Source organism: Epinephelus moara, chromosome 21, assembly GCF_006386435.1.
Source record: "Epinephelus moara isolate mb chromosome 21, YSFRI_EMoa_1.0, whole genome shotgun sequence".
Lineage (NCBI taxonomy): Eukaryota > Metazoa > Chordata > Actinopteri > Perciformes > Serranidae > Epinephelus > Epinephelus moara.
This window is the reverse complement of record NC_065526.1, coordinates 6,938,202-6,950,801: the sequence shown is the minus strand read 5'-3', so window position 1 is coordinate 6,950,801 and position 12,600 is coordinate 6,938,202. Positions and strand designations below refer to the sequence as shown.

The 12,600-nt window shown below is 41.2% G+C and overlaps 1 protein-coding gene across 2 annotated transcripts in view; it reads left to right on the top strand.

The window, feature by feature from the left end:
* The first annotated feature begins 3,542 nt into the window (after window positions 1–3,542).
* The window catches only part of LOC126408756 (desmoplakin-like), a 22,502-nt gene continuing 13,444 nt past the window's right edge, over window positions 3,543–12,600 (top strand). Inside the window, exons 1-10 of one of the 2 annotated variants that reach the window (XM_050074416.1) lie at window positions 3,543–3,943; window positions 4,971–5,055; window positions 5,248–5,366; window positions 5,703–5,847; window positions 9,269–9,394; window positions 9,568–9,627; window positions 9,720–9,887; window positions 11,186–11,290; window positions 11,381–11,476; window positions 11,562–11,687. In XM_050074416.1, coding sequence (XP_049930373.1) covers window positions 3,687–3,943; window positions 4,971–5,055; window positions 5,248–5,366; window positions 5,703–5,847; window positions 9,269–9,394; window positions 9,568–9,627; window positions 9,720–9,887; window positions 11,186–11,290; window positions 11,381–11,476; window positions 11,562–11,687 — 1,287 coding nt within the window. In that variant the 5' untranslated portion in view covers window positions 3,543–3,686. The remainder of the gene's footprint in view (window positions 3,944–4,970; window positions 5,056–5,247; window positions 5,367–5,702; window positions 5,848–9,268; window positions 9,395–9,567; window positions 9,628–9,719; window positions 9,888–11,185; window positions 11,291–11,380; window positions 11,477–11,561; window positions 11,688–12,600) is intronic. The other variant, XM_050074417.1, reaches the window with a different exon arrangement.

Genomic DNA, 12,600 nt, shown 5'->3' with positions numbered 1-12,600 from the left:
GCTGAAGAAGAAAGTCAGCAAAGCCTTTAGTTTGTCCTCAAAGGGGCTGTGTTCATCTGAATGGACAAAGCAGACAGGAAAAAAGGCATGCAAGATAAAGGAGGATTAGCCAGAGGGTGGCTCCAGTGCATGACAGACAGGTATTACTGTATCAGACAAAATAAACCCTGCACTATTTGCCACACCTCACCTCACCTCACCCCCCAGAAAGATCCATATCCTGTAAAAAAAAAAAACCCATCCAAATGCTGTGAATTTCCTCCTCACACAACAATCTCAGAAACTTTAAGTCAGTTGTGTATCTGGGGTTTAATAAGACCAAACCCTTTCTGTTGGAGAGCCTGTAATCATCAGCCTGCTCCCATTCATTCTCCACTATCTCATTAAAAAGTACAGCGAGGCTCACTGTCCTCGCGTTCAGTCCGTCTCTCTTGGCATGAGAGCTGTTATTACGCTGACATTTGCAGAACTGTGCATGTGCAGTCTTGCAGCGCCTTTTGTTTGGAGAACACGTATTATGAGTGGGAAAGCAAACACGTAAAGCAAACCCACCTGATGCTAGTTTGACAGAAGAAAATGCAAGGTGTGTCTTGCGGTGGGTGTGTTTTGACGCTGGTCTTTCAAGAAACTGTCGTTATAATAAATGAGACTGTCGTTATACATTGGAAAGTAAAAATAATTACCCTATGAGGTGCTGTAAAATGAAGTCGTGCCAGGTTTTTTTAAATGAGCGCATTCAAAAAAGTTTGAAGGTGGAAAAAAACGTTTGAATGGTTTGAAAATTCCAGTGTAGGGCGTTGGTTCTCATGACCATGCCTCCCTCTCCTCCTCTCTCTATCTTATTCACTCTGTTCTCACACTGCTATGTGATGCAGTGTAGCAGTCGTGTGTGTTCAGCGGCTATAGATTAGTGCTAAAACACCAGAGGGCACAATATGTCTGTCAGCGTCGTCTACTGCTGTTATCTTCATCAGTCATAAAGGCTGAAAGGCCTTACTGTGACCTTATGACCTCTTCCACCTTTTCCCATTTGAAAACCTGCACAGTCACACAAAATGACGCTTGTGTTATTTTTCTACTTCTCAGACTTCTCACTGGCTTTTTTTAATCCCCCACACTGACACTGACACTAAGTATGTGTGACCCTGCCCACTGCTTGTCTTCTTCACTCCCTTTCACTTTCCAGAACTATGACACACCTGCCTGCGCTGTGCTGCATGGGTGTGCAGACGAGGGGAGAGGTGGCGGAGGAGTGACGCCAAAGTGACTGAAACAAAATGGAAACATTCACAAAAAAACCACTGGGTGAATACTTAGTGTCACTTGGCTGTCAGCTTCAAGCAGCTATGCAAAACACTGAACTCTGAAATGGACTGCTTTTGACCTCAAGAATGTTGAACCCGGGATGACACATTCTTTGCACAACCACTATCTCTGCTCGCTCTGCTGAGGATTAAATGTTTTGGCTGCTGGAATTTTTTAATTACTGTCAACTGTATTTATAGCATTATCACTTGCCAGGCTTTAAATGAGCCCACATTGATCCTGAAGCTATAACCGAGGAGGAATCAAAAACATCAGGAACAAAAATCACACCACAAGTTTAGAATGATTACTTAGAGGGTGTATAGGTGAGACAGAGAGTCATTAGAAAAATCAAGAGTGTATTTTATTTTCTAATTTATGCACACTGATCAATATCACCATGAATGTCTAAGTGTTTGCTTTAGACTTTACCAGATGTTATCAATCTAATATCATAACAGTAAAATGCAGAATTGTCTATTTTTATGATCTAATTCGATATTGTTGCAAACACTGCAAACCGGTTTCATTGTAGATATAACAAAATACAAGGTACACACATGGGTGGATTATGAGACAATGGGCCCCTGGGCACAGATATGCAAAGGGCCCCACCACCTCTTTTACATCAGAGCAAGACATACAAAGTGTGTGATGTTTTTGGGTCTCTTTGGAGTGTTTTTGTGTTCCTTTGTGCTCATTTTGTGTCCTTTTCTGTATTTTTTTTGTTGGTTTGTGTCACTTTTTAGTCATTTTGTTTCTCTTTCTGGTTGTTTGGCCCGTCTTTGTAGGTATTTTGTGTCTCTTTGCAGTTATTTTGTGTCTTTCGTTTATTGTGTCTTTAGTCACTGGGTCTCTTTGAGGTCATCTTTGTGTCTCTTTGGAATAATTTTATGTCTTTTTTTTTTTAAAGTTTTTTTTTGGCCATTTTGCCTTTAATGGACAGGACAGGAAAGCGTGAAAGGGGGGGAGAGAGAGAGAGGGGGGATGACATGCAGCAAAGGGCCACAGGCTGGACTCGATCCCGGGCCGCTGCCACATCAGCCCTGCACATGGGGCGCCCGCTCCACCACCAAGCCACCGACGCCCCAATTTTATGTCTTTTTTTGGTTGTTTTGTGGGACTTTGTAGTCACTTTGTGTCACTTTATGGTTGTTTGGCCCATCTTTGTAGTATTTTGTGTCTCTTTGGAGTCATTTTATGTCTTTTTTGGTTGTTTTGTGTCACATTGTAGTCATTTTGCATCTTTTTCTGGTTGTTTGTCCTGTCTTTGTAGTTATTCTGTGTCTCTTTGCAGTTCTTTGCATCTCTTTGTGGTCTTTTTGTGAATCTTACTGGTTGTTTGGCCCCTCGTTGTAGTTATTTTGTGTATCTTTGAAGTAATTTTATGCCTGTTATGGTTGTTTTGTGTCACTTTGTAGTCATTTTGCGTGTCTTTGCAGTCCTTTGCATCTCTTTGTGGTCTTTTTGTGTCTCTGTGGTTGTTTGGCCCCTCGTTGTAGTTATTTGTGTCTCTTTGAAGTAATTTTATGTCTGTTTTTGTTGTTTTGTGTCACTTTGTAGTCGTTTTGCATCTCTTTCTGGTTGTTTGGCCTGTCTTTGTAGTTATTTTGTGTCTCTTTGAAGTCCTTCACATCTCTTTGTGGTCTCTTTGTGTCTCTTTGTGGTCAGTTTTGGTCCCTGTCTGGCCTGTGCTAATTTGAGTGACATGTTGCAACTGAGGGCGAGGGTTGCCCCTGACATTTTGGGCCCCTGGGCTTGTGTCCTGTTAGGCCTGTTCTGCAATCCATCCATGGGTGCACCTTGCAATAAAAGAAAATCCAATAGATGTCACAATACAATGACAAATATGTTCTTAAATTGACCACAGACATAATTAAAAGTCTCCTAATTTATAGAATGTTTTGAAAGTTGGCAAATAATTGCTTTTATGGTAGAAACACAGGCTGCTTCTCATATTAACTAAGAATAGGGCAAAGTAGATTATCTATTAAGCTTCAAGTCACTTTCCCCAGCCCTGTGTCTTAATAGATAATAACATAATTAGTCATAAGGTTAAACACAAGTTGTATTTCATCATAATTCAATTGAAAAGTCAAAGTTTTGATTGCAACACAACTTTTTAGGAGAAACAAATGACAGCCCATAATCTTCCCACACACAGGCAAGTGGGTGCAGGAGTGTTTCGTAAACATAGCAAGGTGTGGTTTCTCTCCAAAAGCGGTCAGCTTCCGTCTATTCACAGCAGAGCTGAATTATCTGCGCAACAGGAGACGGGGAGGGGAGAGGCGCGCGGTCTGTCCTCTGTCTGGACAGCGGAGCAAAACTAACTTTATTCTTTCTTTAAAGTATCTGGGGGAAAAAACAACAACTCAGCAAACATGAGTTTGTACGGCTCCAACTCGAGGCTGGCCACCATCGGCCAGAGAAGCAACTCGCGGCAGGATTTGTCGAGTCCAAGTTTTAGAAACGACGTGTTCGTCGGTGGAAACGGCTTCCAGGGAGATTACCAAGGAGGGGACGGATACACCACGTCCTACACCTTCTCCAGGACCTCCATGCACGGCGGGGGTGCACAGAAACTCGCCATGGGTGCTGGTGGAGGTGGAGGAGGTGGTGGAGGTGGTGGAGGAGTCAAGTAAGATTTTAAAATTGCTTTAAAATGAGTGTCACGGCACCAGGGTGTACTTCAATTAGCCATTAAAACTCATGTAAAAAAAGTTCAGTCTTCCTAACAAACAAAATGCAACAAACTCTTGAAAATTATTATGTCAGCTGTGTCCAAGCAAAGACATTAACCCATTTGGAAATGTTTTAGAGGATTATGTCGTTACTATAGGCGCAATTAAAAAGAAAAATGTCATCAAACAAGTTTCAAAAAGGCTAGCTCACCGCTGACTAGCAGACAGGTGAAGTCTGTCAGAGCTAATTGTTCCTACAGGTACGTGAAGTATCCAAAATTTTTGTAGGTGAAACTGTACTTTCATGTTTCCCACGTCTTTGTCTAAAACGTCATTTGTTATAATTATTTCGCAAGTGTGTTTCCATGTTATCCTAGTTGTGTCACTGCTGATTATTCTGAATTACAACAGAGGATATACATGCACACGCCCCTCAAAATGTCCTCCCACTACTATCAGTCACCATCATGTCAGTGTCAACAGTCTGTGCCAGAGCTTTTTAAACTATTTCCTTTTCAAAATTCCTTTTTTTTTTAAAATGCTTAACTCCTGCTGAGCAAAGGTTAAGTGAATAAAACAAGTTTTTGTGGAGCTCTTTAAAGAGAGAAAGTTATTGGTTAGTTATTTTTCCTAGGTGGTGACCCATTGATGACACATACTCATGCCCCATGACCTATACACAACATTGAATGAGACTGTGTTGAATTTAAATACAAAGGATTACTCCTCATCAATTCATTAAGAGATCTGACATTTTACATTTATTTCCACGACATCCGCTGATCATTTACAAGCATTTATACCAATCTTGTAACCTATTAACTATATTAACAGTATCTCTCTTTAAAATAGTGCTTATTATAGGCTTAGAAAACCACACAGAGATACTAGCTGTGCATAATTGAGTGCTTATAACACATTGATATAATCTGAAGCTACATTTCAAGCTCTGAAAATGCATTGTTGTGTTTTCTTCATGTGCAGTGTGCAAGCAATTCAGCAGAAGGCTCTGTACCTGAAAGGCCAGTGCCAGGAATACCTGCAGAGAGCGAAGATGATTCTCCAGAGTGTAAGTGTAGCACGCAGATTACACTGATGTCATGTGTGTGTTTCACTTTTAGTGGTAATTATAACGATGTTGGCGTCATTGTGAAAGTGTTTCTGCTCATGCATCGACATGTTGATGCCATATGATGTAAAAAAAAAAGTAGAGTGTGGCAGGTGGGTGGAGTTCAGTGTGTGTATTGTGTGGGTTTCACAGGGGGGTCCAGCCATGGAGGCAGAGAAGCTCATGATCATGGCCGCAGAGACCATGGAGCAGATGAAGGTCTGCGGCAGAGACCTGCAGCAAATGCGCATCCCCAATGACGTCTTCGCAAGGTAACACAAGATGCAGTGTGTGTTTGTTTGCCTTTGCAAAGTGTTTGCTGTCTTTGCATGTTTGCATTTGCATGTGTTCATTCATGAACGTGCACACACCAACATGCCTTAAAGGTTAAAAGGTAACACAAGCTGGTGTTTGAACTTGTAGAGAAGCATCTGAATTTTACTTTCAAGTCGAACTGAACCTTGTAAAGACAAAGTAACTCTGAGGAGTTATTTGCCAACATTCTTCCTATTCAGCCGGATTTGCCCAGCTGAGCTCTTTGAAGCTGAGTGCTCAGTGTGCCCCTGGAAGACTAACAAAGTATTTTCCTTTTTTGTACAACCCCACAGTGTAGAACAGATGCAGCACATGCACGGTGTTATCCAACAGCAATTACTTGGCGGTATGACCACGAGACGGAACAGAGGCAGCGTGGGTTCCCTCGAGGGGGGGAGGATCTTTAATGATGCCGTGGCCTGGATTGCCCAACAGAAGGTGAGCTCTTCATACGTCAGAGACATCAGAGAACAAAAGCACAGAAATATGGGTGATATGGTTGAAATCAGTATTACAAAATAATCTTTTTCCTTTATTAAGGCCCATCACAATATTGTAAATGTCGGTAGGAATCACATATACAGTAATAAACATGTGTAATTAAATTATCTGTGCTTTGATCACTCAGTTTCCTTTTTAATTACACTTTACTTGTAATTACTGATTTGCACCATCATTAAATGATAATAGAGATGCATTTCATCCACAAATGTCCTGGTAAAACTCAGTGCCAAGCTGTTGTTTTAGCAGTTTGAATAGTTGCACCTGCATGCGTGTGCATGCCGATATGCCTGCCAGAATTAGGGCGCACCATTTTTTATGTGAAGGCAGGACGAAGGGGGGGAGGGGAGGGGGGGTGTGCACTTACACTATCTCTTATTCTGACCTCCCGTAACTGAAACCATCTGGACACGCTGCCAAAACCTGATCCGTGAGTGAAAGAGGCCAGGGGAGGCGGAGAAGGGTTGAAACAAAGGAGAGGAAAGAGCTCTGCCATTTGAGACAGAGACGGCAAGAGAGGAAGGCAAAGAGAGAGAGAGAGAGAGAGAGAGAGACAGAGCGAGGCAGATAAAGACGCTGTGGGAGCAAAAGAAAAGTAGAAGTAAAGGAGTGTGAAATCTGACACTCACCACTGAGTCAGATGTTATGGGACAGGGCAGTTCAGCAGAACTCTAACATGCTCATGGGAAAACGCCCTTCGAGTGTCTCTACCTCCCCAACCCTCCCACCCGACCTAAAACACACCCTGTCACTCTGTCGCCACTCACGCCTCGCCCTTTATATTTAATCATTCAATCCTTGTCATCAGATATAAAAACAGTTCTTTGCGTGTTTTTCTGTCACAGTCTTTGTACTCTAGATTTTGCCTTTTTTAAATCACCAAACCTGGCAACATATCACCTGCCATTTTTACCTACTGTCTCTCTAATGTTCCTGCTTGTAGTCTTGTATCTACAGTGCAACATAAGCCATTGTTGACCTTGCTACTCTGAGTATTAGCTGTACTGCAGACAGTCTCTTTACAGTCAAGTTGTGTGTGTAGCCTCAGCCAAGGAGCCATGAAGGAAAAGGGAGTGGTGAGAGAACAAAAGCCTTGAAAGAGAGAGAAAAAAATGCGAGTAAAGAGCCTGGACTGGCTGAGGTCGGTTCGCCAGTTGAGCTCTTATCAAAGCTGAGGGCTGCTAACAAGGGGGGGAATAGTTAGGATAGTTTCCTGCTTGACAACAGACTTAATGATTATAGGCTGACACCTAGAGGACAAAGAGCGGAAGGACGGACGTAAGGTTGGGGAATTCAGAGCAGGGACGGCACAGCAGTGTATGTGTGGAGACATAGCATTATGTTTCCCTAGAAAATAAGGATGGCTCACTGTGTGTTTTTATTGTAGTTAAAGCAATTAAAACTTTTGGATACAACAGGGAAATAATTGGAAATGCTAAATATATGGTTTTATTCTAAGAAAGTAACACTTACAGTGATAGTTTTTGGTAATCATGCAGCCAACACAAACAGGAAACTTGTGATTGGTATTAGAAATTAAGTTAAGCCTCACTATACACCTTTTCATACTTCAAAAGAGAGCCAGAAAAATTGGGAGCAAAACCTCATTCAGAGAGGCAATAAACTCATTATATATTAAACATAAGACTATAAAATTTGAAGATTTGTTTGACAGCTCAGATTATAACCTGAAAGTGTACAAAAGTTGTTTCAAAAGAGAGAAAGTCAAAGTGCTTTGAGACATATTTTTAACAGTGGTGAAGGAGCTTAAAACATGTAGAACATTAAGTGGGTTTAAAGAAAAGTGTAAAAATAACGCCTTGATCAAATATGAAAATGGACGATCAGACTGTAATACTGACGAAGAAGAACAGGAAACAGGAAGCTGCCTTTTGTTGCTATGTTGCCTTGTTTGCCTGTTTGCCTGTTTTGCCGTTGACTGCTAAATATGATGTGCTGTTTAAAGGGTTGGTGTTACAGCTGTAGCTTCAGCCTACACCTTTTTCGAACTGCAGTAGTGTCTAAGTTATGTTAAATTATTTGATTGTAATGTTTTGCATAGAGATGTACTGATACCACTTTTTCCTTCCCGATACTGATTCCGATCCCTGAACCTTAGGTATCTGCCGATACCGAGTACTGATCCGATACTAGCGTGTAAAAAAAGAAAATAGATGGGATATAAATTGTTGTATGTCTCAACTCCTAAAACTCTATGTAAAATATTAAGAAATAAATCCATAATAGCAGAATGAATGCCATAAAACTTTTTTAATTATTATTATCCAGTGTTAACACAGATCAAGACACAGGTTAAAGTGCAACCACACAATTTGGTGAAAAAGACGTTTTAAAGGCTACAGTAGAATGCTTTTTAAACTCCACTCCATTTCCGTTTCGTTTGCCTGTAGCGTGCGTATGCGTAATGACATGAGGCATTACGTGGTATCGGATTGGTCATAGGCTGTACTCGCCGATACCCGATATTTTAGGCGGTATCGGAGGCATTTCCGATACTGGTATTGGTGTCGGTACAACTCTAATTTTGCACTGTCCTATAGAAGTATCTGCCATTTTCTGTGAGAGGCTGTGACTTTATTTACATGAATTTGTAGATTAATACGTGATGTATGTGCATATTATTTCTATTTGCAGACTGAAATAAATCCCAACTTCTGGGAAAACAAAATAATACAAAACAAGAAAAGACTAAAACAATGAGTTGATCTCACTTTTAACTATTGCCTTTGTGGCTAAAGCTAATAAACCTGTTCCTCTGTGCTCTAGACCCTCGTTGTTATCCAAAAACTAATTTATTTGGAGTCAGTTCCACATACACTGTCCTGCTGTTGCAAATACTCACTAGAGCACCAAATGTGTATTCATTCGCAGCTGAAAATAGTCCCCAACAAATGCACAATTTGTTTGAGTGGGATTTACCAAAATGCACAGTACCCAGCTGGGTTTTTGAAAGAGCTTGGTAATTTCCTTAAACACCTAGGTGTTTAAGGAAATTACCAAGCTCTTTCAAAAATGAAGCGATGTGTTTGTGACCTATTTTTTAAAGATTTAAATCTTCAGTAGGAGTGAATGGGCTTTGGGTGGAGAGCAGGGAGGTTAGAAAGTATGCTGTTTGTTGTTTTCAAGGAGTTTATTGACAATAAGAAATAAGAGTTAACACCAGCCCTCTTTTTTGAATTGGTATACATATGGTATACATTATGTCATAAACCATTGTTCAGTCATGTTCCACAAAATATGTTATTTCCCTTCAGTTGAGGTTGATTTTGACGCTGTAATTGTGTGCAGCAGTTATTACATTTCCAAAGCTAATTAACTGTGATCCTGCATCTTGTAGCGCATGATTGAGACGGCTCCGTGGGGGGATGACGCCGAAACCATAGACAAGCAAATCATGACCCACAGCAAAAACCACAGCTCTATCCAGAGGAGCCAGGAAGTAGACCGCGCCAGAGATGAACTGGTACGTGGTCATTCTGTTTCCCTGTTTTGAAGCTTTTTTTAGTCGCTCATTTCCTTTGACCTGGATTCATTGAATATCATGTTGGTTAAGGAGGATGATAAGCTGTGCATCATGTGTGCACAAGTTTTCTAATCTTATTTAAAGCTGAGCTAAAAGCAAAATGTCTTTTTTAGAACATGAGGGGCGACAAGTACAACCTGTCCATCCTGGAACAAGATTGGGAAAGCCTGCAGGTAGAACAACACTCCTACAAAAATGCTTTCTTTTCAATTTTTCGAACACTATCTTAAATTATATTCATTAAATAAACTTGTGTCTGCCTCAGAAAATGTCCCACAGCCGGGTTAATCAGCTGCGTGAGCTTCAAGGCATCATCGACGAGATCTCCCGAGCCATCATGTGGGTGAATGAGAGAGAGGAGGAGGAGCTGATGTTCGACTGGGGAGACAAGAACATTGACCAGTATATCCCCCGGAAGCAAGAGAGCTACTCCGTAAGGATCTCTAGCTGAACTTGGATTTTTCTGTCTTTGTTTAGGGGTGTGGTTTTAGCTTGAAGCAGTACGTCACCCTCCAAATAAACATTTGTATATCAATTACTCACCTCACGTTATGCTGAGTTTGTGAAGAAGTCTTGTTCACATTTAACAAGAGCAAAAACTACATAAGAACATCTGTGAACAAATTCTCACAATTTGTGCAGTATAATCCAAGTCCCATTTATCTAGCTGCATGCTCAGTACTTAGCGAACACATTACCTTGCTGTCAGACAGCCCTCTTCAATGGGGAGCTGAAATGAAAATGAAATGAATCTATGTTCTCTTCAAAGCCAGACTCCATTGACAAAAGGTGTAATTTCACATTTCTGAGCACAGGAGCTGCTGGTTTACCGCTGCCTCAGTCAGTTAGTTTGTTTCTGTTATAGTGTGACTTTGGTGTGTTAAAGGGTTAGTTCACATACACCAAAGTCACACAACAACACACACAAACCAACAAATAGTGGCAGCAGTAGACCAGCAGCTGCTGTTTCCAGCAAAGTAAAATTAGTGTTTTTGTCTGTGGAGTCTGGCTTTGAAGAGAGCATGGGTAAGTTTCACTTTGAGTATAGTTTCCTGTTTGAAAGGGCGGTTTGTTTGGGAAGCACTGAGCATATAACTGGATAAGTGAGACTCGGATTACACTCCACAAGTTGTGTGAGAGTTTGACTTCAATTCACCAAGAACTTTCTGTGTTTTTGGATTTGTTTGTGAACCAGACACATGCGACAAACAGTTTAATTCATGAATTCAGCCTAATACTGGGCGAGTAATTGGTATACACACAGAGTTCCTGCAGATCCTTAAAAAGTCTTAAATTTGATTTTGAAAATTTAAGGCCATAAAATGTCTTAAAAAGTCTTATTTTTACTTAAATTTTGAGAGGAAACTTAGACTAACGGAGACATGTCTGAATACCTAATCAAATCTACCTATTACTGTATCTAGTTACATGATTAGTTACAGGATTTTATTACTTTATTACTCGTAACGCGGTCACAAGTAACGACATCGAGGCAACTCAGAAAATATACTAAAAAACTTGGGACGATGGGAGTTAAAGCATCAGGCACTAGAGCACCGATGATATGTGAACGTTATGTTTGCTGCCGTGTATTAATGCGGTTTTTCTTTGTTGAGGTCTTAAAAAGGTCTTAAATTGGACTGTAAAAAGTCTGCAAGAACCCTGACAAATCTGGCTATTAAAGGTCAAAGTCTAGCCTATGGGGTCCCTTACTTTCTGTTCTCCTGACAGGGTCTGATGAGGGACCTGGAGGAGAAAGAGAAGGACCTCAACAAGCTGAAGGTGAAAGCAGACGGACTCCTGAACAACAACCATCCTGCCTCAGATAAGATCGAAGTAAGTCGCTTTGTCTTTTCTGTGTGTTTTCCACCCTAAACAGGAAATGACTCAGTGGTGTTGTAATGACGACTCTGTGTGTGCCCACAGGCCTACATGGACACCTTACAGACCCAGTGGAGCTGGCTTCTCCAGATCACCAAGTGTATCCATAACCATTTGAAGGAGAATGCTGCCTACAGCCAAGTAAGTGCTCAGTCACTCCTGTGACAGTAGTGCCCTGTGTGTTTTCAAGTGAGCACTGATCAGAGCTTTTTTCTGCCACCTTCAGTTTTTCAAGGAGGCCAATGAAACCTACGCGAAGCTGCAGAAGCAGCACGAGACAATCCGGAGCAAGTTCTCCTGCGACAAGAACACCCCGCTGGAGAACCTCAGTGACCTCCTGAGAAACCTGGAGGTATCATTACACTCAAACCTAGACATACATATTCCTCTGCAGGTGTGAAGCACAAAACGGGCTAAAACAATTTGCCTGTCTGGTGAACTGGTTCAACCAGGTTTTATTAAGAGACTAAATGGAATGCTACGTCATGTCGTATAGTTTGGAACCTTAAATCTGTGGTGTTCAGTGGCTCAGGTAAGAGGAGACACTAAAGATGTACTGCAGGTTTTTTCATGAACTGGTCAAGACTTTCAGACTAGCTGGAAGAAAATGTTCAACATACACATTTAGGTGTTTATACTAGTTCAGATTTCTGTTTATTTAGTCAGATAATGCATATTTTGCATAATTAAACATGAAAATTCAGAAAACGTGTTAGATAGAAAAATAGTTGACTTAAAGGGAAATTTCGGTTTATTTCAACCTGTCTCCTATCGTCCTAAATTTGTTTCAAGTGACTAGTGACATAAAAATAATAGTTAGCATGTTAGCCGTTAGCCTAGATACAGCCGGGGCGCATAGTAGCATCAGACCTGTTAAAACGTAAGTGAACGGGCAACCTTCAAGTGCAAAGTTAGTCCACTAAACAAGCTTTTTTTCCACAAAGACCGCCTCATATGTTCTCAATATGTCAGAGAACATATAGAAAACGACATGTAAACGTGTTGTCTTACCTTACCGGTGTGCTGCCATGTTTGTTGTTTACCATTTAGCTCTGCTTTCCAAAGCACGGTCAAAATATATCTGGCAGCTCTAGATAAAGCCCAGCTGGATACTAACGTTACTCCAGGTGGAGGTGTCTCGTCCTCGGTCACATCCAGACCTTGAAAATAAGGCTGCAACCGGTCCCATTCCTTGCAACAGAGGTATTCCTCTTCTGTGGGCACTGGGGCACAGCATTCACAGGTACACCACCAATCTCCAGAGC